At 48.6% G+C, this 25179-nt stretch overlaps 1 protein-coding gene across 2 annotated transcripts in view; it reads right to left on the reverse strand.

The window, feature by feature from the left end:
* Positions 1 to 8969: 8969 nt before the first annotated feature.
* ZZEF1 (zinc finger ZZ-type and EF-hand domain containing 1) overlaps positions 8970 to 25179 on the reverse strand; it is an 83596-nt gene continuing 67386 nt past the window's right edge. The window contains exons 46-55 of one of the 2 annotated variants that reach the window (XM_035138952.2): positions 24605 to 24705; positions 23155 to 23290; positions 22273 to 22632; positions 21635 to 21778; positions 19894 to 20062; positions 17616 to 17714; positions 15948 to 16113; positions 14592 to 14742; positions 13917 to 13988; positions 8970 to 11994 (exon numbers count right to left, since the gene is read on the reverse strand). In XM_035138952.2, the coding sequence (XP_034994843.1) occupies positions 11920 to 11994; positions 13917 to 13988; positions 14592 to 14742; positions 15948 to 16113; positions 17616 to 17714; positions 19894 to 20062; positions 21635 to 21778; positions 22273 to 22632; positions 23155 to 23290; positions 24605 to 24705 (1473 nt within the window). In that variant the 3' untranslated portion in view covers positions 8970 to 11919. Of the gene's footprint in view, positions 11995 to 13916; positions 13989 to 14591; positions 14743 to 15947; positions 16114 to 17615; positions 17715 to 19893; positions 20063 to 21634; positions 21779 to 22272; positions 22651 to 23154; positions 23291 to 24604; positions 24706 to 25179 lie in introns of both variants that reach the window. The other variant, XM_035138951.2, reaches the window with a different exon arrangement.

Raw genomic sequence — 25179 nt, forward strand, 5'->3', positions numbered from 1 at the left:
CCTTGCCGACAAAGGTCCGTATAGTTAAAGCTATGGTTTTCCCAGTAGTGATGTATGGAAGTGAGAGCTGGAGCATAAAGAAGGCTGATCGCCAAAGAATTGATGCTTTTGAATTATGGTGCTGGAGGAGACTCTTGAGAGTCCCATGGACTGCAAGAAGATCAAACCTCTCCATTCTGAAGGAAATCAGCCCTGAGTGCTCACTGGAAGGACAGATCCTGAAGCTGAGGCTCCAATAATTTGGCCACCTCATGAGAAGAGAAGAATCCTTGGAAAAGACCCTGATGTTGGGAAAGATTGAGGGCACTAGGAGAAGGGGGTGACAGAGGACGAGATGGTTGGACAGTGTTCTCGAAGCTACGAACATGAGTTTGACCAACTGCGGGAGGCAGTGCAAGACAGGAGTGCCTGGCGTGCTATGGTCCATGGGGTCAAAAGAGTCGGACATGACTAAACGACTAAACAACAACAACAACAACATGTGACTCTAAGGCTTGGGTTATATCTGCTTGCAGTGACTTCAAAAATGGTAAAAAACCTGATAAATTTTTTTAATCATTTTGTGCGTGAGGTTTTTTTTTTATCAAATCTCTTTGAAAGTAAGATTTTATCTAATCTTTAATGAAAGCTCATCAAATTATGATACAGGGAAATGAGGTTGTAAAAAAGTCATCACCCTGGTGGCTACTCATAGGTGCCATCTCGTGTCGAAGATCGCGGGTGCCCGCAACCAAGGGCTTCCACTTTGCCCAGCCGCCACAAATATATTATTGTGGGTGCCAAAGTACCCCCCCCCGGAGTTTTCTCCAGTGCTACAGACTCTCCATCCCTGCCTTCGGCTGACGGTTCACAACCTGCTGATAGCTGACTAACCCCCCCCCCCCCCTTGTATTAAAATGGCGACATTCAGAAGGAGCTGACCAGGTTGATGTAAGCAGAGGCTGGGTAGCCATCTGTTAGGGATAATTTAGTTGAGATTCCTGCATTGCCGGGGGTTTGGCTAAATTACTCTCGGTTATCCGAGATCTACATTGATCTACAGTACATTGATCTACATTGGCTCCCAGTACGTTTCCGAGCACAATTCAAAGTGTTGGTGCTGACCTTTAAAGCCCTAAATGGCCTCGGTCCAGTATACCTGAAGGAGCGTCTCCACCTCCATCATTCTGCCCGGACACTGAGGTCCAGCACCGAGGGCCTTCTGGTGGTTCCCTCGTTGCGAGAAGCCAAGTTGCAGGGAACTAGGCAGAGGGCCTTCTCGGTGGTGGCGCCTACCCTGTGGAACGCCCTCCCAACAGATGTCAAAAAGGAAAACAACTACCAGACTTTTAGGAGACATCTGAAGGCAGCCCTGTTCAGGGAGGCTTTTAATGTTTAGTAGATTATTGTGTTTTATTCTTCTGTTGGAAGCCACCCAGAGTGGCTGGGTAGACCCGGCCAGATGGGCAGGGTATAAATAAATTATTATTATTATTATTATTATTATTATTATTATTATTATTATTATTATTATTATTATCCCTTCCAAATGTACAATTCTGGGGCGACCATATCTGGGATAAACTTCCTGTGTTTCTGAAGGAGTCCCTGCTGTGCATGTCCCTTCAGATTAGAAAAAAGGCTTATTCAGAGCAGGGATTCATACAGAGACACAGCATGAAGCCTCGTCCTTCAAGTGGTTTGGACTTCAATTATTGAATTTAAACTATTTCTCGTGGCAGATGAGACTCTGCTTGAAAATCACAACGCTGGACATTATTCCTACAGGATATTTTTGCCTGTCAAAAAAGTTCCACTTTGGTACAATTCCCTCCCCCGCCGACAAAACAACTCAAGGACCACCTAAACAAATTGTAAATCAATCTGACCTCGCAGTTTCCACAGGAACTAGGCAGGCCCGGCGGGACGGCTCGTGCTTTATTCTCGGTGGCCTCGCGAAAACAATGTGGCATTGTTCAAAGTCTTGCCGGGCCAAAAGACGCAGAAGCAGAGCTTGCCTTGGACACCAGGGCTTTCTCAGACAAGTCTCTTTGAGCAGGAAGTCCCGAGTCCTTGATTTTAAAAAGCTGTTCTGAAAAGGTACACACACACACACACACACACAGAGCCAGCGGTTCAACTATATGCAATCTCACCGATGGAAAGTTTGTGCCTAGCCTGGGTTAGGCGGTGCCAGGGTTTGCTCTCCGCTCTGCAGTTGGCTGAGCTCTGCGGTGAGCCTAAGAACCCAGTAAGAATCCTGCTGCATCAGCCCAATGGCTGCATAATAGCCCAGTTGGTTAAGAGCATGGTGCTGATAACGCCAAGGTCGCAGGTTCAATCCCCATATTTCGGCATTGCAGGGCGTTGGACTAACTCAAGTTTTCCCAAACCTGGGTGCCCAACTGTTTTTGGACTACAACTCCCATCATCGCTAGCTAGCAGGGCCAGCGGTCAGGGATGATGGGAACTGTAGTCCAAAAACAGCTGGAGACCCTAGTTTAAGAAACACTGGACTAGATGATCCTCAGGGTGCCTTCCAGCTCTACGGTTCTATGGTCTAGTCCAGCATCGTAAGAAGAGCCCATCTGGATCAGGCCAATGGCCCATCTAGTCCAGCATCCTGTTCTCACAGTGACCAAATGCCTTTGGGAAACCCACAAGCAGGATTCGAACACAAGAGCCCTCTCTTCTCCTGTGGTTTCCAGCAACTGGTCAACTTGAGCCAGCAGGCTGAGACTAATCTCTAAGCCAGGGATGGGGACTTTGTGGCACCAAGAGGGCCAGAGATTCTGCACCCCTGAATGAGAGTCTTTCTTGGCTTATGGTGACTATTCTGTCTCTTTTTCAGAAGTTGCTACATTTTTTCCAGAGGTGGGGGGCAGCAAAACTTTGAGGCGGAATGAATGAAATTTATAGGTAAGGTCCCCATGTGAAGACATGAATCCTGCCAGATTTCAGACTGATATTGTAAGTTCGGAGTGAGAGAAAAAAGGGAATTTCTTGGTTTCCCCTTGTGTTGTTTAGTCGTTTAGTCGTGTCCGACTCTTCGTGACCCCATGGACCAGAGCACACCAGGCACTCCTGTCTTGCACTGCCTCCCGCAGTTTGGTCAGACTCATGTTCGTAGCTTCGATAACACTGTCCAACCATCTCGTCCTCTGTCGTCCCCTTCTCCTTGTGCCCTCCAACTTTCCCAATATCAGGGTCTTTTCCAGGGAGTCTTCTCTTCTCATGAGGTGGCCAAAGTATTGTAGCCTCAGCTTCAGGATCTGTCCTTCCAGTGAGCACTCAGGGCTGATTTCCTTCAGAATGGATAGGTTTGATCCTCTTGCAGTCCACGGGACTCTCAAGAGCAGGCACCCCCAAACTGCGGCCCTCCAGATGTTTTGGCCTACAATTCCCATGATCCCTAGCTAACAGGACCAGTGGTTGGGGAAGATGGGAACTGCAGGCCAAAACATCTGGAGGGGCGAAGTTTGGGGATGCCTGCTCAAGAGTCTCCTCCAGCACCATTATTTAAAAGCATCAATTCTTCGGCAATCAGCCTTCTTTATGGTCCAGCTCTCACTTCCATACATCACTACTGGGAATACACTACCCTAGTGTATAAAATCAATAAAAGGGGGTTGCTGAGGAAGGGAACACAAGCACTGCCTTATACCGAGTCAGACCATTGGTTCACCTTGTTCAGTATTGTCTAGACTGATTGGCTGTTGCTCTACAGTGCCTTAAACTGGGATCCCAGCCCCACCTGAAATTTCTTTGAATAAAGGAAAGGGTATGTGTATATGTGTGGCTGTGAGAGAGGGATTGGGGACCCCCCTTTCACTCTGCAAAAAAAGGAGGGGAAACACATCCATCAAAATGGAGGTCCTTGGTTTGCATGAAATTTGCATAAGCTAATGTTTTTGCATCAGCTAAATTTTGCAGCCATGCTACGTTTTGCATAAGCCAACGTTTGCATCCACCTAAGTTGGCTTTTTGAGATAGAGATATAGAAATAGATTTAGATTCCAGGAAGCACCCTATTCCAGGCATAGGCAAACTCGGCCCTCCAGATGTTTTGGGGCTACAACTCCCATCTTCCCTGACCACTGGTCCTGTTAGATGTTAACATCTAGATGGCCAAGTTTGCCTATGCCTGTTCTATGACCTCCCCAGAGATTCTATGTAGTTATTTGCAGCTGGCTCCTGCCAGGCTGAAAGTTGCAAGTTGCATATGCTGCAACAACAACAACAACAACAACAACAACAACAACAACAACAACAACAGACATTCTCACCCACTTGGTGATTCAAGCCTCCCTCTGCCACCTGGAGGGGCCAAGTAAACCCGAAGACTTCAGGCCAGGCAGTCCCGCACACGGCAGATTTCTCTGATTTCTGTTCTAATCTGATTGACTCCAGCTCCCATAGTCCATTAGCTGGTGAGAGCTGAGAGTCCAACAACATCTGGCGGGCTCCCTATGTGTGATGCAGATGCAAATAAGGATGTAGTGGTGTAGTGGTTAGAGTGTTGGACTAGGACCTGGGAGACCATGGTTCAAATCCCCACTGAGCCATGAAGCTCACTGGGTGACCTTGGAGACGGGTCACAGCCTCTCAGCCTAGCCCAGCATGCTGTTCTCACAGGGACCAACCAGATGAAGTCCTTGGACATAAAGGAGGGATAGGAATGCAAGAAATAATCATTAAAAAAGGACATTTGTGTCCCTGGTGTTTCCCATTCCCCTGCCAGAAATGGAAGGAACTCGATCGACAAAAGAAACGTCAAGCCACCTCCAACCTTTGCTGCCAGATGACTCTGATGTCTTGAAATATTGATTTGACCTAAATGCTCCTTGTTTCGTATTTTTTGGCTAGTTGCCGGGTTCCTACAGGAAGTCCTACTTGGAAAGGGAAGATATCCGAGAAGCAGATTCAGATGGGCTCAATGCGGAAGTTCTGCTAAGCCAAGTATTCAGCGTGTGCCGCTGTCACCTCTCCAGCATTTGCACAGGGGAGGAGAAGGAAAAGGGATACCCTCCCCACTTTGCATAGTAGGGAGCGGGGAATTCTCAAACTGGGCCAACACCAAGACTTGTGTGCTTTCAAAAACATGAAACGGCTTGCCCCCGCCCCCCAACAAAATTTCAGGGAATGGGAGATGCTGCTCAGTTTACAGTCCTTTCTTAACCACCTATCACCATAACTTCCCATGGTATGTTCCTACTATATAAAAATACAAGATTAAAATCAGTTAAAAACTATGTGCAACCAAAAGAATAGGGCAGGTATAGGCAAACTCGGCCCTCCAGATGTTTTGGGACTACAACTCCCATGATCCTTAGCTAACAGGACCAGTGGTCAGGGATGATGGGAATTGTAGTTCCAAAACATCTGGAGGGCAAGTTTGCCTATGCCTGTCATAGAGTAATAGAACTGTAGAGTTGGAAGGGACCCTGGGATCATCCAGGAATATGCAGCTGTCCCATCCAGGGATCGAACCTGCAACCTTGGCATTATCAACACTGCACTCTAACCAATTGAGCTATCCAGGTCGGTCCTCCTCTGCCTTTCCTCTTCCAGTTAACCTCGTTCTCCAGGGCTCAGTGATGGGAGGGAGCACAGACGAAGAAGCACCAAGTCTTAGGTTTGGGCCCTGCAATCTGTGGGTCTGGGGTGCTCCTGAGCTGGCACCCCTATAAACCTATGAAAGTTGTTCTTTTTCTGCAGGATCAAAAAGGAACCGGTCACTCACTGCCTCTTGGGCAAGGTCGTTTTTAAAAACACAGGCAGTTTCAGCTCAGGCACGTCAAGCTAAGTGAGGCTAATCTAAAAATGGCTTTTAAAGAAACAGCGTTCACAAAAGCCACCATTGCTCCAGGAAACACAGCAGCAGAAGGGGCTCAGGAGAGAACAGCTGCTTGTATTCTGCAGCTGGGGACCTTCACCCTGCGGATGGGGGAATGGCTGCACCAGGCCTCATGTTAAGATCGCAGTTCAACAGGGAACAGGCAGGAGCATCCTTGGCCATGAGAGCTGGCCTTTCTCTGCAGGGATGCATTAAAGCAGACATCCCCAAACTTCGGCCATCCAGATGTTTTGGACTACAATTCCCATCATCCCTGACCACTGGTCCTCTTAGCTAGGGATCATGGGAGTTGTAGGCCAAAACAGCTGGAGGGCCGCAGTTTGGGGATGCCTGCATTAAAGGAAGCTGGTAAGATCAGGCTGCTGGACTAGATGAGCCACTGGCCTGATCCAGCAGGCTCTCCTTCTGTCAAAGAGCTCAGAAACCCGGGTTCAACCCCCCACTAGGCCAGGAAGCTCAATGGGTGACCTTCGGACAGTCGTTGCCTCTCAGACTAGCCTAACTCACAGGGTTGTTAACCTAAGAAGAGTCTGCTGGATCAGGCCAGTGGCCCATCTCATCCAGCATCCTGTTCTCAGTGGCCAGTCAGGTGCCCCAGTGGCAAACCCACCAGAAGGACCCAAGCACAAGAGCCTTCTCCCCTCCTGTGGCTTTCAGCAACTGCAATTCAGAAGCACCCCTGCCTCGAACTGTGGAGGCAGAGCAGAGCCATCACGGCAAGTAGCCATCAATAGCTTTCTTCCCCATGAGCCTTCAATGAGGGAGGATTAAATGTTTTGGGGGAATAGAGGAGTGGGGACTAAGAACCATGCATGCTGCCTTGAGCTCCTTGCAGGAAAAGGTGGGGTATAAGGTAAAGGTACCCCTGACCATTAGGTCCAGTCGTGACCGACTGGGGTTGCGGTGCTCATCTCGCGTTATTGGCCAAGGGAGCCGGCGTACAGCTTCCAGGTCATGTGGCCAACATGACAAAGCTGCTTCTGGCGAACCAGAGCAGCACACGGAAACGCCGTTTACCTTCCCGCTTGGAGCAGTATCTATTTATCTACTTGCACTTTGACGTGCTTTCGAACTGCTAGGTTGGCAGGAGCTGGGAGCGAGCAACGGGAGCTCACCCCGTCGCAGGGATTCGAACCACCGACCTTCTGATCGGCAAGCCCTAGGCTCTGTGGTTTAACCCACAGCGCCACCTGCATATAAATGCAAACAAATATTAAAGTTTCACATCACACACAGACCCAGGCTCAGCAAGAGGGTTTAGTGAAGTTCCATTCATGCCTTTGAAACCCCACCCAGAACTGGGGCAGCCCCACTTGTGGATGAATGCTGACTATGGAGAAGGGCTGCTCTGCACCCGTATGGCAGTGCAGCGTGGAGGGTCAAGTACCGCAGGTGGTTTGAGAAAAGCTGGCTCTGAAACGTACCAGCGGCAGTGGGCTGCTGTCAGATTCGTGAGAGCTCGTTGCTATGCTAACACCGATAGCAGCCTTTCAGCACCAGGCTTGGTGTCTTAGCTACAAGGGGGAGAGGGAGAGATACCGCAGAGAAGAAGGGAAAGGCTTAGCCAGTCTGGACGGAGACCAAGCCAGTAGAGCATGAGACTCTGAGCCCCAGGGTTGTGGGTCCGAGCCCCATGCTGGGCAAAAGATCCCTGCATTGCAGGAGGTTGGACTGGACCACCCTTGTGGAAACTTCCAACTCTACAATTCTAGGATTCTGTGATTCGGTGGCACTGAATTTGAAAACCAGACACAACATTGACTCCATGGAGAGAATGAATAGTGCAGTACAAGCTTTGGGGTTGAGGGACAGGCACAGGCTGTCGCATTCAACCAATTCCTACTCAAGTCAATCCACTGAAATTGCCAAACCTGTTAGTCGTGTGAAACTCCTATGAATCTAGAGAAGGGCCGTAACTCAATGGCAGAGCATCTGCTGTGCATGCAGGTCTTCCAAGGTTCAATTCTCGGCATTTCCAGGCAGGACTAGGCAAGATCCTGCTCTGAAATGTTGCAGAGCTGCTGCCAGTCAGTATAGACAATACTGAGCTCAATGATCTCAGTATAAGGTAGCTAATGGTCTATCTATCAACTCTCTCTCTCTCTCTCACACACACACACACACACATTCTGTAGGACTAGCGTTGAATACCACCCCAAATTCTATATTCAGAAGAGCCTGGAATCATTTTATAGAATGTAGCGTAAGGTGAGGGTTGTGGGCAGAGAGAGGAGATTTAAGGGATGGCAAGAACAGGTGCAGTGTCTGAGAGAGGGGAGTTTGTTGCTTTGAAACCCGGCAGAGGCGAGTTGAAGCGGCTCACTGGCAAACAGGAGCCCATGAAAGGCCATAACCTAAAGCACATGCTTATTTTATCATCATCAAATTTATATACTACCCTTTATTGGAAGATCCTGGGGCAGTGCAGATTAAAAACACATGAAAGAACATCAATGATACTGTATAGATTCCCTGACCAGTTTTTCCATACGTGACATTTCCACTTAATAAGGATCAGGCTGTCAGAGATGCAGAACACCCTCTTGTGGGCATTTTCGCCACTCAGAAGGGACTGGGCTGGGGGAACTTTTTCAGCCGCAGCGCTGGATCAAGAATTAGTCCAGACTCTTTTGTTACGGGCCAAGTGGGGGTGCTGGCCTTGCCAGAGGAGTGGTTGGCTCCAGGCAAGGATCTAGTGGGTTGGAAAGGTTTCTAAGCTGGGTTAGGGGAGACCGAGGAAGAAGATCCTCGGAGAGCTCCTAGTGGGATATACGGAATGGGTTAGGAATAACTTTCTGGCGCTAAGAGCTGTTTGACAGTGGAAGGGATGACCTAAGAAGGTGGTGAGCTCTCCTTCGTTGGAGGTGTTTAAACAGAGGTTGGGTGATCAACTGTCGGGGATTCTTAGCTGTGATTCCTGCACTGCAGCAGAAGGGTTGGGCTAGATGACCCTTGGTGTCCCTTCCCATCCTATAATGCTATGTGATTTCTGCGCTGCCCACCCCTCCCCTCTCTGCAGGAGCTGCAATTAAAGCTCCAAAATCCAAACTGCTACAAATCCAGCCAACTTTGCAGAACAGCATAAACTATGGCTCCACCCGCAGCAAAATAACCACACACACATAAACAGGCATATCCTTGTACTTCCATTTTTAATAGTTTTTTTTTACAATATATCTCTCCATTTGCATATATCCACTGCATCTATATCTTCTTTTCCTTAAAATACACATTAAACCAAACAAGAATAAATCTAAGGGGTTCCTTTTAATAATGTTAAACCAAAAACGGAGGACCCCCCCCTTCCAGAAGTGATTAGATTTCATGACGCCAAAATAAAACAAAGGAAAATTAACAACCACCCATTTCAAATGTTTATGTCAAAAAAGAGAGCTATGTTTGAATGTCGGTGGTTTCTTAACAAGATGCAATTCGACACACACAATAATCGTTATAGGCACAATTTATTCTCTTCCCCCTCCCTCATTCAAATCTGGGGTTTTGCATTTTCCTGAAACTGCTAAGGATTTCTGAGGAACTGGGATGTTAAAATACTTTAGTTCAATTCAAAACCTACCTCTTCACACTGCTGTTCTAGTAAAAAGGAAGCTCATAAATCTCTTTAATTTTATTTTATTTATCTTTGAGGTGTGGGGCAGAAAAGAAAAAGAGCAGCCAATGTAAGGCAATGGCAGAAGTCATCTTCGTCACTGGATTAGGAAGTTCCAGAAAGAAGCGGGGTTGAAATGCAAGGTCTTTACTGGCTCGAAATCCCTTCACCGGGTGTAGGGAGCAAGGACTGCACAGGGGCCAGTCCCAGCCAATCAGAAATGGAAGTGAGGACAGCAGCCATGACAGAGACAATGAGAGGCCTTTTGTACAGACCATCACTCTGCAGAATGGGTCTTTCTTTGGGGGGGGGGGAGGTTGTTGTTGAAAGGGAGCAGTGGGAGAATTAAAAAGAAAAAAAGGAGTGGAGATTCCAGCCGTTGCGTCCCTTGACGAGTCCCAGTACCCTTCCAACAAGTTGCTCCTCCTGCAACTGACATCGCCAGAGGTCAAAAACGTTTCACAAAAAGTGATCCCTGTGAATCTCTTTGGATGCAGCCAGGGTGAGCTCCACAAGACCCCGGCCATTTTGCAGTAATTGACCCTGATGCACCACTGATAGGCTTAGCAAGACCACACAGAGTTTTGCTTCTCGCAGGGGGGGGGGTGGGAAGCTGCCCAAAGAGTCACCTTTCCTAAAAACAAAACAAAAACCCCAACCCTGATATTGTGGGTTGTGTACATGAGAGATAAGGCGCTATGAGCAAAGAGCCACCCTGGAATGGGAGAAAGCTGTGGCCCAACACGTATTGTTGGACTCTGCCCCAACCCAGCAAGGTGGGTGGTCTAGTATGATGGGAGTTGTAGTCGAAAAACACCTGGAGGGCCCCGAAGCAGAGCTCCCGCTGTCGGAGAGAGGACTTCCTGTAGCTGTGTCTCCAGGGAGCATGTCCTGCCCAAGCACCATCTTTTGCGGCATCTCAAGCCAGCAGGGTTCTTCTTGCTCCTTTTCCGAGCCACATTCCGCCAGCCTTTAAATACAGGCTCTCCCCGGAACAATCCTTTCCGTCTCATCGCCTCTCCAGTCACTGCCGCAATCACCTTCCTTTCACTCAATGAAGTCATGGAGAAACCTGCCGCCGCCTTTAAATATTGTCACGAAAACTACAGCATGGGTCCCCTCCCCCCCCCTGTGGTGCGCTCTCTGCCCTTGGGCAGAGGCAATGCTCTTTGGGAAGAGTGTCCCCTTGCCAAACAGGGCCGGCTACCTTGCTGTTCCTGCTCACCCAGCTGCACCGTTCCTCGGAAACTCCAAAAAGAGACATCAAAGCAGAGGAGAGATGTCTCTTGCCAGCATGGCAAAGGGCAAAGGAAATTAAAAAAAAATAAAGCTAGCGACTTGGGGGCAAATGTGCAACACCCTTTTCTTCCTGCCACACACAAGCACCTTGCTTTTCATGCCCTTGGAGGGGAGAAGCAACTCCTCCATCCTGGCTCCCCCTCCCAGAACAAGAGATTAAAGCCCATTTATTTCACCCAATAGATTTACCCTGCGCATTCCACATTCAGGAGGAACTATGTGGTTATTGCTGTGTGAAGCCAGACGGGTTAATTCGCTCATCGCTCGAGAGCCGGACACATCCTGCACTGCCAGCATTCAGAGTGGAGGGGAAGAGAATTCCCACTGCCTGCCTCCGTTCCCCCTTTCAGATGCCATCTTGGAAGAAGCGCCTTTCCCTTTAATCGTGGCTCATCGCAGAGCATCCAGGACAATTTCCAGGCCACAACTTCTACTACGTCACAGACAAGAAACTGTGGCTGCCAGCAGCATGAGAGCATCTAGCGGCTGTCTCTCACCAAGGGTCTCCTCCAACATTCCTCCAGATTCCTCCTCCTTTTTCCTCGGCTGGGGTTGCAGCCAGCTTTTCAGAGAGGAGGGGGGGAAACCCAAAGCAGCATCATTGAGGATTCTTTCAGCCTTGCTATACTTCCAGATTCCTCCATTGCTTCCTTGGCCAATCCAATTATCATGGGCCAGACCCGCTTTTGAGTTTGAAATGACGCTACGACCAGTCCATTTCAGTTCCTTGTTCAGCTTATATAAGGAGGGGCGAGCGGGGGTGGTGGGGAGATGGCAAGAGGGTGGGGTGGTAGCCAGAAGGAGGACCTTCGGGGGAGGTCTTCGTTCCCTCTTGTTCCCCCCCCCCATATCATTCTTCCGAAATTCAGAGAAAGTAAATACTGTTCCACAGACATGCTACAATAGAAGTGCATACATAACTCGAGGTGACGCGCAAAGGTGCTCCAGAGAGAGAGTGCGCCCCTTTTTCCTTGGAAGTGCGCTGTTTGCTTTTACAGAATCTACATCGGGGCGGAAAGTTGACTGGCTGGCTGCCCGCGGAGTGCACATAAACGGAAGCAGAAGGGACCCCTCTTTTCCTTTCTCTGGTACCCGCACCGGGCGAAGGATGCTCACCCCCATGGTTCCTACGGGCAAGGACCATCCCCGCTCCGAGCTGGAAAAGAGCCTGTGGTTAAACGTTCCAGGGGCTCGTCGATTTGTTGGGGTAGTTAATGGCAAGGCTAAGAGCAGCGATGTTTTTCAGGGCCTGTTTGGGAAAGAAAAGGAGCGTTGAGCATCAAGGCTTGCTGAGGTTCAGCATATTCCCATTCAAGGAGATTTCTCCGGAGAAGAGGAGACTGGGATATGATAATGAGAGCTGTTTTCAGATACCTGAAGGGCTGTTACATGGAAGATGGAGCCAGCTTGCCTTTTGCACGATCTGAACCAATAGATTCAAATACAAGAAAGGAGATTCTAACTAAACATTAGGAAGAACTTTCTAATGGTATGAGCTGTTTGACAATGGAGTGGGCTCCCCCAGAAGACGGTAGACTCTCCTTCATTGGAGGTTTGTAAGCAGAGATTGGATGGCCACCAGTCAGGAATTCTTTACCTGTGATTCCTGCATTGCAGGATCCTTGGAGTCCCCATCCATTCTGTTTTATGATCCTAGGACAGGGGTCCCCAAAATTACCTGGCTTCAGGCTGGTGCCCGCTGGGCCGATGGTTTCGGCGGGCTGGAGGGTGGGGGAGCGCGTGTGAGCGTGCACCCATACGCTATTTCCGGCGCACTTCTGGGTGGGAGGAGCGCTGGGAATAGCTTGTGCGCATGCGCACGGGCCTCCTCCAACCTGGAAGTGCACCGGAAATGATGCTAGCGCATGCGCGCAAGCTATTTCCGGCGCACATCCAACCCAGAAGTAGGCAGCTGTGTCGCGCTGCTAAGAGCGGGCGGCAGGGGTTGTTGCGGGTCGGATAAAAGAGGCCTTCGGGCCATATCCAGCCCATGGACCTTAGTCTGGGGACCTCTGTCCTAGGAGCACAAGAGCAGCCCTCTCCCAACCTGTGGCTTTTGGTATTCAGAAGCAGTTACTGCCTCCAGTCATGGGGGCACAGCACAGCCATTCTGCTTGAATAGCACTTTTCTGCTTTGCAAGCAACACGGGGGCGCTCTGCCTGTGCCCACCACCAATCATGGAGCCTCAAGGGCAATGGCAGGTGCGAAGCTCAAGGGAATCTCCAAGCATGCAAAATAGTCTTGTGAGGACAGTGGGGGAGAGCGAGCGCTTCCCTACCCCCCCTTCTCCAATTTCATGGCTCCTGTTCTAAAAAATGGATTTTTGCCTGGGAAGTCATAATTTTGTTGACAAAGGGACAGCAGTGTGCCTAGAGAGGGCCATCATATGTTTTATTTGGGCACAGGGCACAAAATACTGATGTAATGCACACCTCAAGTTAAATGGAAGCAGAAGGTTTGGGGAGTGTACCCCCAAAACAGCAGGTGGGAGAGTGAGGCAAACAAGAAGAAAAGGGGGTTAACTTTGTGCCCTTTCTATGAACCTCCCAGAGAATTCTGGGAACCATAGGAAATCAGCTGCTGGACCAGATGGGCACAACCCAACAGACTTCCATTTGTATCAGGGACAGGGGGACCCTGCAGATGTTGCTGGCCTACAACTCCCATCACCCCCTGGGCCCACTGGCCATGCCGGCTGGGGCTGATGGGAGTTGGGAGCCCAACGTCATCTGGGATTGGGAAAACAGCCCCACCCCGACCCCTGTCCAGCCACCAGTCAGGCTCAAACTAAATCTGCTTCAGATTTAGAAGTCGCATCACGTGCCCAACTGTTTATTCTCATGGCGCACCTGACTTTTGAGTTTCAAAATTTGTCTTCTTTTGGTAAAATAATGTGAATTATCTCGAGCCCAGAGGAGACAAGAGCCTGCTGTGGTCTTATGAGAACGATGCCCAATTAAAATGCTCCCAAGAGCTTCACCCCTCCCCATTCCTAATACTTTCTGTCTCCCTGTGGAATGTTTCTCCCTTGCCCAAACTCAAAACTCTGCTCTTTTGCCTCAAGAGTCTCCAGGGCACAGCAATTAATGCAAACCCGTCACAAAAGCAGCCTCTGCTGAAGAAGTTTGGGGACAGGAGGGAAGATCAGCAGGGGCTCCTGGAGGCTTTACCTGCGCTGTACAGCGGTGGAGATGGTCTTCCGTATTTAAGGCAAGCAAGTAATCCTGCAGAGATCCAAGTTCCTAAAACCAGAGAGTGTGAATGAGAGCTAGGAGCAAAATCCAGGAACAAGCTTTCACAGCAAGTGCGTTTTCATAATGGCATTGCATGAGGGAAAGAAACTAACTCACCCATGGATCCCAACATACAGAACAAGTTTTGCAAGTTCTTTTCAAAGGTACGTGGGGGGGGGACGACTACAAACTGATCCTGAATTGCAAAATGCTTCAATAGGACCAGAGTGCTCTTTTCAAACACGTTTTGAGAATGGCATTAAAACAGGAGCCCTCTAAAAGCAAAGTCATCATTCCATTACAACTGGTGGGAAAAGAGCATGACTAATTTCAGTCTAATCGCAATCTGTACCCAATAAAGCCCTGGTTTTTCTTAAGTAAAACAAAAAGTGAAGGGGAGGGAGGAAGGACAGTCTAAACCAGTGATGGCCAAACTTGACCCTCCAGCTGTTTTGGGACTACAACTCCCATCACCCCTAGTTAACAGGACCAGTGGTCAGGGATGATGGGAACTGTCCCAAAACAGCTGGAGGGCCAAGTTTGGCCATCACTGGTCTAATCCAATAGCTTGGCAGCTGTTCCCAGCACCAGGGAGAAGGGAGAAGCGCTTACACCAACTCTGCTCTCGGTGACAAAGAAAAGCTCGGTCAGCGCCCGGTGCAGCGGGAGGAGGATCCCCGACTTGGTCACATCGTGGCGCATGCTGTTCTCCATGCAGCTGAAAAGGTGCCAGAGCGGTTTCAGCAGAGTGAGGTCACAGTCCCTGAAAGAAAGAGGAGGGCTGAGTTCACAAATTGGCTGCCACTCTGAAGAATAGCTGTCCTCAGTCCCAGTCTGATTGCAAAAGCCCTCTTCACTTTCTAACTACATAACGTAAGTGCCCGCCAGATCAGGCCAGCGGCCCATCTAGTCCAGCATCCTGCTCTCACAGTGGCCTGTGGGATTTGAAAACAAGAGGTCCCGTAGTTTCTAGCAGCTGGTATTCAGAAGCACTGCTGCCTGCAACTGTGGAGGCAGAGCAGAGACATGATGGCTAACAGCCATCGGCAGCCATGAAATTGTCCAATCCTCTTTAAAGCCATCCAAGTGAGTGGCCATCGCTGCCTCCTGTGGGAGGGAGTTCCATAGTTTAAAGAGGAGCTACCACCTTCCCTAGGTGTGCTGATTTCTCAAGCTCCTGATTGGAATATATTCATGTACTAGCGGGAACCGGCCATGCGTTGCTGTGGCCCAGTCAGGGCCCCTGTACCCCAGTGGAGGATGGTAGGATACCCCCCCTGTTGTCCCTGGGGAGTGTTGGCCCCTCCCCCCTGTATCTCCACACCTGGGAAGGAATTTATTTGTATTTTTTAGACTGTGGGCCTGCAGGGCAGGGACTGCATTGATCGTATGTAAGCCACTCTGGAAGCTTTTCTGGCTGAAGTGCGGGGAAAACAAATGCTCTAAAGAAGCAAATAATAAAAGCAGGTGCTTTGTACGAGGGCCTTGAATATATCCCAGTATTATCTGGCTTACAGAATGACTCTTCTGGTCGCTGATTTTAAAAGCAGAGGCATTTGCATGATAAACCACATCCTACCACTTCCTTGAAGTATTAGCTTTCCCGAACACTGTGGGTAGACCAGGCCTCCAATGGCCAAGTTCTTTGGCAAATGGGCCAGAGCTTATGGAGAGAAGGAGTAGCAACACAGTCATTTGTGGCTCAAATCTGTTTCAAATGACATTTCTTTTGCCTTTATCACTAACCAAGCCCATCTTTCTGCACATCAGGCAGGGGAAGCAGATCTCAGCTTAAAAGAGTAGCCTTCAGAATCATGAAATAATATTTCAAAAGAAATCACGAGACACAAAAACATTCCTATCTTTGTGGTGGGGATGGGGGGGATTTATGTTTTGTTTTGTTTTTTTGCTTTTCATGAGGACTGGAAGCTTAGTGGGGGGAAGCAAAGCTGAGTCTGGCAGGCATACCTCTCACTGCAGCACTGGACTATCCTAAGGAGCAGGTGGATGGCCTTCAGTCGCTGGTGGCCAGTTTGCCTGCAGGCCACACCCACCTGCCACTCCCAGATTTTGGCCAATGGGATGTGGGGGACGACCCTTTCCTCCGACAGCATCTGCTTCAGGATCTCGAAGCCTGGAATTCAAAATACGTACATTGCATACTCCGTAGTGCCATTCTGCTAGTCCAATAAGATGTGCTCCTTCTCCTCACTGCATATACAGTGTAAATGACACAGTCAAATGCTAAGCAGGTCATACAAATTGTTTAGAGCTGGTGTCTTTTGGTCTCTTGTCTTAACAGACTGTCCTGAAGCGAGCCATGGATACTGAGGAGACCAAACTACCATTTCCAGTGAACTGAATAAACATGGACCTTACAGTTTCAAAATCAGGTTTTTGGGGTTTTTTAGGTCTTTGTGTTTCTTAGCACTTCCTACGTTTTTCTGCAAGAGCTATGTTCCATAGCCTAACCCCACTGTGTCGCTAGAGTTGAGTTAGTAGCTGCTTCCCAATACAGTATTGTGTCAAGAGATTTCTAGCTGCAGATATGGAAAAGTTTTAGTAGGTTCTGAAACAGAAAGTCCTCTATAAACATATTTAGTAAAGCTAGCCTCAGAACAGGTTGTATCACTTGTCCCGTAATAGAAGAAACTTCTTACTCTTAACCCTAACGCAGGTACTTATTGTCTAAACCAGCCTTTTCTCCAGATGTTTTGGGCTACAACTCCCATCAGCCCTAGCCAGCTTGGCTGTACGGTGCTGGGCGCTGATGGTAAGCCCAAAAACATCTCGAACAAGCAAGGTAGGCAAAGGCTGGCTTCCATGTTTTCAACCACGCCCGTGCATAGAACTATGCAAAACCAACCAACAATTAAAAAGGCGGAAATCGAAAGAGCAGACCAATAAGCAAAGGCAGCTAGTAAATAACAGTTGATTTATTAAGGGCAACGAGGGGGAACGTGTAGCTTCTGGATGATGCTGGACCCATCATCATCCCTGACCTCTAGCCATGCTGGTTGGGGCTAATGGCAGCTGGAACCCAGGAACATCAGGAGGGTCATAGGTTTCCCAGCCCTGAGTTAAGATATTGTAAACTGCCCTCCCTCAAGGGTTTGCCCCAGGTGGCACATAGGACAGTGAACTCTTATGGAATTCATGGCAGAGAAGGCTACTGCAGCCTACAAGCCACGACGTCTATGCTCTCCCTCCACAGCTTCTGAATACCAGTTGCAGGAAACCCGCAGGAGGGGAGAGCGCCCTTGTGCTCGGGTCCTGCTTGTGGGTTTCCCATTGAGGCATCTGGTTGGCTGCTGCGAGAACAGGATGCTGGGCAAGGTGGGCCACTAGCCTGATCCAGCAAGCTCTTCTTAGGCTCTTATAAATGAATGCTCCCATTTGCATGAATTGTAATGTTTTATTTCAAACATCCTTTCGACATCAAGCTTTTGCGCTCTGCACAGAAGAGGCACGCATGCTTGTGTTAACACCTCCTTGGGTTATTGTCCCCTCTCCTCCACTGCCCAGTGTGATCTTGAGAAAGAAAAAACAACAGGCTTTGCTCCAAGATTCCCGTCCCGTCACAAGGAAAGCAAGACGACAATGATCTTTTGACTCGTGGCTCAGAAAAGCACTTACCTGTCTGGAACCTCCCCAGGTGACCTGCCGTCACTGTAAACTTATAACCCCATTCTGTGTTGCTCATGTCCGTGGTGAATCGATAGTAGAGGGTATCCCCTGTTACAAGAGCCAAGGAAAGCATTCTCTTAAGCAGGGACACAGACAATCTCGCTCAAAACGCACACTATAAGCAAAGGGGCAGGGGCAGTTTTGAGGATCAGGCAAGCTGCATGTCTGTGTTTTCGCTGTTTTTAGGATTCCTGGCAGTATCCTGTGTTACATGGAGCAGTATCACCTCATTTAAAAAAAAACACGTTAGAAGAAGAAAAATGTCATGGTCTAAAGGGTTTTTTATAACTGAGCAAGTACTGTCTCCTGAACACACCTCAAACACAACCCTAAAACCATCTCGACTTTACAAAATTCAGCATTGCAAAGGAAATTGCTCAAAGATTTCTGCACTGAGGAGCGGTTTGTTTTTCAAAGGTAATTTGCAAGACAAAACAGGATTCTGATCCCAGATGCTGAAACGTCTGCTATTAGCAAATCGCTAATACGTTGCCATGTTTTCTGCATCTTTTAAAAATATTTTTGACAGGCAACATGTTCTGAACAAAGGCAGGATTTTATGGAACTCTCTCTACATTAATAAACCTCTCCCCGACGATGCTAAGGAAGCGATGACTCACAGCGCAGGACAAGACATATGGTGTTTTTTGTTCTCTGCCAAGCTAAAAGAACGAAACACATGAGAGCTAAGGGGTGGTGGGGAGAAGAAATTAGGTCAAAACTGAGCCCACTTCAGAAAGGGGAAAGGGAGAAAGTTAAACTGTGGAACTCGCTCCCACAGGAGGAAGTGATGGACACCAATTTGGATGGCTTTAAAAGAGGATGGGACACATTCATGGAGGAGAAGAGGGCTATTGATGGTTGCTAGCCATGATGGCTATGCTCTGCCTCCACAGCTGGCGGCAACAATGAGGACAGAGGAACTACCAAGAGGGCCTCCTCTGCTGATCTCAGCACCCGAGAGGGTCTGTAGGGAAGGAGGCAGCCTTTCAGGTATTTGAATGACTTGGCACTCCAATACAAATATGGCGGGCCCTAAAAATATACACCTCAAGTGTCAAAAGCCAGGGTATGGAGAGGGCCTCCTCTGTAGTGGCCCCGGAATTGTGGAAACTCCCATCTTCCAAAGAAGCACCTTCATTGTACAGCTTCTGGAAGATCCTGAAGATGCACCTTCTTCCCCTGACTTTTGACACCTGAGTTGTATATTTTTAGGGCCCATCAGATTCGTATGATAGTAAACAGCTTTAAACTGTTTTTAATGGTATAAAGAGGTGTGGGATATAGTTACTAATGATAAATTAACGTGCTAATTTAAGGTAAGGCAGGGAATATGCAGGAGGAGTAATGATTTTGAGGAGATATGGAGGGTATTTGTAGAATTTGTACTGTTAAAATGGAAAGGGGTTAAATCATCGTAAGAGGTGTGGGAAGTTTTGGGAGATTGGATAGTTATAATGGAATGGTCTCGGAGGTGGGGGTGCACATTTTTACATTTATTTATTTATTTGCCTTTATTAAAATAAATAATAAATAAACAAATAAATAATAAACAAACTGTTTTTAATGTTGTTTTGATGTCTTGATGTCTTTGATGTCCCTCCATACTCTTGGAGGGAAGAGCAGGTAATAAAATAATATAAAAATATGCAATTCATCCTTCAGGAGGTTTCAGCTATAGTCTCTCAAATAACATTGCTGAACCCACTTGCTGGCCCACTGAGGACACCCAACGAGTGACCAGTAAGGCTAGTTCTTTTTCTTCTGGCAGCTACAAAATTGGAGATGTCTCGCCACTGGAGAGTCTGTTCTGCATTCATGATGGACAGTTGGGGAGGGGGAAGTGTTGGGTCTGATGTTGTCATAGAAGTTAATGCAGTGGAACAGACTGTGTAGGGAGGTGACAAGAACCAACTCCCTCTTTTTTTTATATAGTATAGGATGGCCACTGACAATATTTGTCAACCGGAGATAAAAGATGCTCCTACTAAACTGCCAGTGTCTCAAACTACGCTCTTGAGAGACTTGCTTCTGCCCTGTGGAAGGAGCCCCTTCATCTGAGCATCACAGTTCATGTACGCCCAGTTTCATTTAGTACCTAGACGACTTTTGCTTCTTAAGCTGTATCAATGTTTCTGGCATCTAAGTACTACCAGAGAGTGTCAGCACTATGTTTGCTAGCTTATTTAAGGGTCTCCCTCCCCTCAACAATGCTGCGAAACTTTACCTGGGAGCTCGAAGTCTGTCCACTTGTGCGGAGGCCCGCTGAAGGTGTGGCGATCATGGATGAAGTCACAGCTGCTGGCTACAACCAGCTCATCACAGCCCTCTTCAGTGTTACACTGAGAATCAAACTTGACGGAGAGGTATATAGCACCAGGGATGTGAACCTTATCCTGCGGGAGAGAGCAGGTGCCCAAGCTTAACAGAGGACCAAGACGCACCACAAAGACAGCTGAGCGCATGTGAGGAATTGGGTTCACAGCCCATCACTGGAGGCAAGGGCCCCAGAAAGCTGCTCAAGGTGAGAAGCTGGGAAAGGTTCCTAACCACCACTGTAAACAAAAACGGGAAGGAATCCAACAAGAGAGAACGCTGGCTGACTCAAAATTAGAATGGCGGCCGGGGTGGGTGTTTGGAGTGACAAACCTGAGGACACAGAAGAACCTTGGTTGAAAGGTAAACACCGAAAGGGAAATGCTATTCTATGGATTCAAGTATCATATCCTGAATCTGCAGGCTGGGAAGTGAGGACCAGCTTAGTTTAGTTCTCGCAGCAAACAAGCTAAAAATGAAAGGCTCCGATGAGCCTGGAACACCAAGAGGTGGCTGCTCTTCAGAACAATTCACTCCTCCAGCTTCTCCTCCATATGGATTTTTCTGCGCTGAGGGTGGCTGAATCATCCCAGGGCTAAGATGCACCAGAACGACCCATGTTCTAAAGAGGACTCTGCTTGTTCTGCTCAGGAATGATTCACTCCTCTGGAGGTCTCCATGGTGCATTATTAAGAGCTGAGACAGGTAAGAGTGATTCATGTGGAGAAAAAAGGTGGGCTCCAGGGGTGGGAGGCTCCTCTAGCCTGTGGGGCAAACTTGGGCCTCCTCATTTGGCCTGCCGGGCCATTCTGGGGAAGTCATACCTCCTGCTCCACAATGTCTTTGCACAATATGTCAAGTGCAGTGTGGATAAGGGGAAGGCTTCAAAGGAGCAATCGAGAGGTTAAGATGGGCTCCTGGTTTCTTCGCTGGAGCAAGGCACACTCAGACCCACCTCTCAGCTGATAACTGGTAGGAGCACACTTTGCCCAAAGAGGGAGAGGCATTTTCCATTCAACAAAAACCTCTTCTGCCTCCCAGCGCTGCTCTTTGGAGCTGCCCCGGTGTGGCTCCTTCCCACCTCCCACAAAGGAGCCACAGGTTGTTGCACCCACTTGCAAAATTCCCTTGTGCAGAGGTTCCCAAGCTTAGGAACTGCAGTGCATATGCCACCCTCCGAGCATATCTCATTTCCACCTACACATAAATTATCTCAGTCATCCAACCCACCTCAGAAGGTAGGCAAGAACTGCTATACCCCGTTTTGCACGTGGGGAAACTAAAGCCAAGACCCTGTTACTCATCTTAAGGGTTTTTGCCTGGATGGAATGTGTCCTTGTACTCTGATGATGTCGCTTGCTTGCAAGGGTGGAGAACAGAGAGGGTTGTGTGAGGGCATGTCATAACTAGCTGGCACCTGCTGCCTGCCCACTCTTGCCTCTGGCCACGCCCACCACTGGCACGTAGCCCCATCCCTGCCCAGAAGAGAATGTGGCTGAAAAAAGGTTTCCTGTGCCTGTCCCACTTGGAAACCTGCCTTCGTAAGTAAAGCCATTAAGGCCATTTTCTCTCTCCTGCCCATGTCCTTGCTCTTGGTGAGCTGCCACCATAATTTCACACAGGTGATGTCAAACTGCTGGGGGGGGGAGTACCTCAAAATTTGTGTTGTTGTTATAGGGGTGCTTGGACTCCCGCACTTGGACGGCCATCCCGGGCTCCTCCATGAACTGACAGGCCGTCAACGCCATTGTCGCCAACATGCTTTCGTTGCAGCCACGGAGCACTTTCAGGAGAATCTGCAGAGAGAGAGCACAAGTTAAACCAGCTTCAGAAGGCGAAGGCTGGTTTGCAAATGCAGCACAGTTGGTATCATCGTCACTCCATCAGCTCTGCTGAGGCAGGCCAGCCCCATCAGACTTCTCCCCTCAACTGGCACCAGGGGGCAGCCATTCCCGCAAGCTGCCTCTGTGGGAAATGGGGAGCAACAGGCTCATTCCACCAGCTTTGCTGAAAGACCAGCTCCGTCAGGCACCTCCCACCCTTGAACTGTGCCAGCTGGTCAATATGAGAACAGCCCTTTAAGAACTGGTTCCTCAGCTTGATTTCCCTCCCTGTCCCTTTTCCATGGTGTGCCATGGGGGTAAGCTTGTGGGGCAGGGACTGCCTCGTTTTAATTGGTTGCATGTATTCTCTGGCAGCTTTTAAAGAGCCCTCTCCAAAGTCTTTCAATATGCCGGGGAGGGGTGTGTGTGTCTCTCTGTGTGTGTTTCTTTCAGGAAAAAACTGCTACCTTCTCGCACAGCTGTTTCTCCTCCAGCTGCAAAAGCATATCCAGGATGTACGTCATGTGAGCCGGACCGCTGAGCTCCAGCATCTCCTCGCTGATCGCCACGTCGTCGGGCCACTTGGCCAACAGCAAAGCAAGGGCGTGCCTCGCGTAAAGGACGGCGGTGGCATCGTTGACCCTGTAGAGGTAGCCGCGCACGGCCTTCTTGCTCCTGGAGTCCAGCTCCTTGTGCAGGAGGACGGAGCTCTTGGTGCGACGTTGCTTGGCGTAGCTGAGCTGCAGGTCGCTTTCCGTGTTGGTGATGAGCTTCTGGGTGATGGGGTTGGATTCTTCTGTGGCCTTGTTGCAGGGGGCAGGCTTGGACTGTAAAACAGGAGCAGGCTGCAGAGATTCGGGGTTATATTTCACTTCAAAATCCAACACCACTTACCACTCTGGGGCTTTTCTAGGCAGATACAGCCCACATATTTTGGGGAGGCTGTTTTCCATAGCTACCATGGACTAGAAACTAACATTACTGTGAGCCAGCTGAGGCTGAGGGACAGCCATTCTTAGCCCAACTGAGCATCCTGGCTGAGTGGGGGTTTTAAACTGAAGTCTCCCGTGCCCTAGTCTAATCACTACACTTTACCGAATCAGCCACACTCATTTGCCACCAGAGACTTGTGTGCCTCTTAACAAAATGATGACATGATGAATCTTTCTAAACTGAATATTTATGTATTGCTTCTTCCTTCTTCTGTATACTCCCAGTTCCTGGGATTCTGCAGCAGTTTGAACATGCTGGATTCATTGCTATTTGCCCACCTGAATACTTCCAAATGTTTTATTTTTTGTGCATTATGTTAGGTGCTCCTAGTACACTGACGTACGTGGAAGACTCACCAGACATGGCACAATGATCATGTCCGTATCGAGTGCTTTGGAACTCTGCTCCTCCGACCGCAAGCACTTGCTGGGCTGCCATTTCTGAGCCAATGTCCGGATCCTCTCATCCGTTGTCACCACGTCACCATCAAACCTTTAAGGGCACACCCAAGCATTTTGCAGTCAAATTCCAGAAACGTAAATAAAAAACCAGGATCTTTGCATGAAAAGCCTTCTCCATTTACATTCCCAATGCTACTTCCCGTGGAAGGCTCTTGTTTGCTGAAATCTTGAATACGCTGATTGCAAAGCAGTTAAGTATTTAATGCCTCACAGCTTTAATTTGCAAGATGCAAATGGCGTGGAGAGCTGAGTTGGTTGACAGCAAGAAGCCAACCTACCACTTAGCTGCTCTCCAAGGGGAAGGAGTATACAGCGCAGGGAAAGCCTACAGGCTGCCCACTAGATGATGATGGACTCCAACTCCCAACATCCCCAGCTACCAACATGGTCAATGGTCAGGATTATCATTATTCTACTTAATTGATTAATCGCCTTCTAAACCACTGTCTCAAGATCATTTACAAACAAGGTAATTCAAAAACAGCTTAGAAGCACGAAAACAGCAAATGCATTTAGACGAAAACTAAAACCCTAACGAATGGGCACTCGTGGTAAAGACCCCTATATCCCACTGTGAAAGCCTGTTGGAACAAAATTATCTTCACTTGTTTCCAGAAAGTGCATTCCAGAAAGTGCATTTCCGCAGAAACAGGGCAGCCACGCTAAAAGCCCTGCTCCCAAGTTGCCACAAAGTGGGTTTCTGAGGCCTTTGGAACTTGCAGGAGAGAAAGCAGTGAGCTACTGAGACTGCAAGGGATGAGGAGGTCGCTCAAGCAACCTGGTCCTAAGCTGGTCCTAAGGTGGTGTCCGACACACATCTACAGTGGATCACATTGGCTGCTCTTGTTATAGTGGAAGAACCTGACACCAAGGCCTGCGCCTGGACTACCTCCTTGGCTGACTCACTTCAGAGCAGGAATGCTCCTCTGCACAATGTAATTCCCTGAATGAACTACATTGGGTGAATACTGTCCTTTAGAAAGGTACTCAACTCTTCCTCATAACAGTTCATTAAAACACACACACAAACAACCCCTTCTTCCCCATCCCTCTCCTGGAAAGGTGGTATCCATAGTGCTCTTTCCCTCTTTTATTTATTAGTCCTTTTATGTTGTTATCTCACCTTTCTTCCATCATGGAACCCAAGAAGGCAGACATGCGTTTCCTAGGCAGTCACCCACCCAAAGCACTGGCCAAGACCCCAGATGTGCTCAGCTCCAGCAAGGTGGTGGCCTCATACACCTTCAAAACATGTCCTTTTGTTCCAACATTGATCGGTCAAGCCAGTGCATGCACCCACCCAGCTTCTCATTTCATTTCCAGCTAGCCTTGGGAACTCCTTTACCTCTTCTGGACCTCCAGGAAGAAAGAATCGGTCCTTTTCATTTGCAATTCGTACATGGCCCGAAGGATATGGAGAGGGGCGTCAAGGGCATCGTGGGTCATCTGGAATTAAGTTCAACAGGGGTAAAAAGCGAGGAAAAAGGTCGGTGCTTTTACACTTTGCTTCTGGGGGACAAAGCTTCAACAATGGGTGTGTGAACTGCACATGCTGTATGTGTGAGTCAGCCTTTGGAAGTCCCAAATTTGAAATTGGGTTTCATGAGCACATTTAAGCGATGCATTCATTAAGCTTTCTTTGTTAGTATCTTGTGGGGCCACAGAAAGGGGAGTTCCTGTTGCCTAATCTATCAGTTCATCCTGAGAACCATCAGAACTTCACCCAAAGCTGCTGAACAAAGATGTAAAAACAGCATCAGCAACTGTAGTCCAGTAGTAGCTCAAAGACTAAGGGGTTTCCTCCTATGGACTAGAGTTCATTTCAGAGAAAGACAATTCACACATCTGACGAAGTGGGCTCCAGTCCTTGGGTCTGGACATGTTTGGAAACTAAGCAACTGCACAAAGGTAAATGTTACA

This window comes from Zootoca vivipara, chromosome 15 (genome assembly GCF_963506605.1).
Source record: "Zootoca vivipara chromosome 15, rZooViv1.1, whole genome shotgun sequence".
NCBI lineage: Eukaryota > Metazoa > Chordata > Lepidosauria > Squamata > Lacertidae > Zootoca > Zootoca vivipara.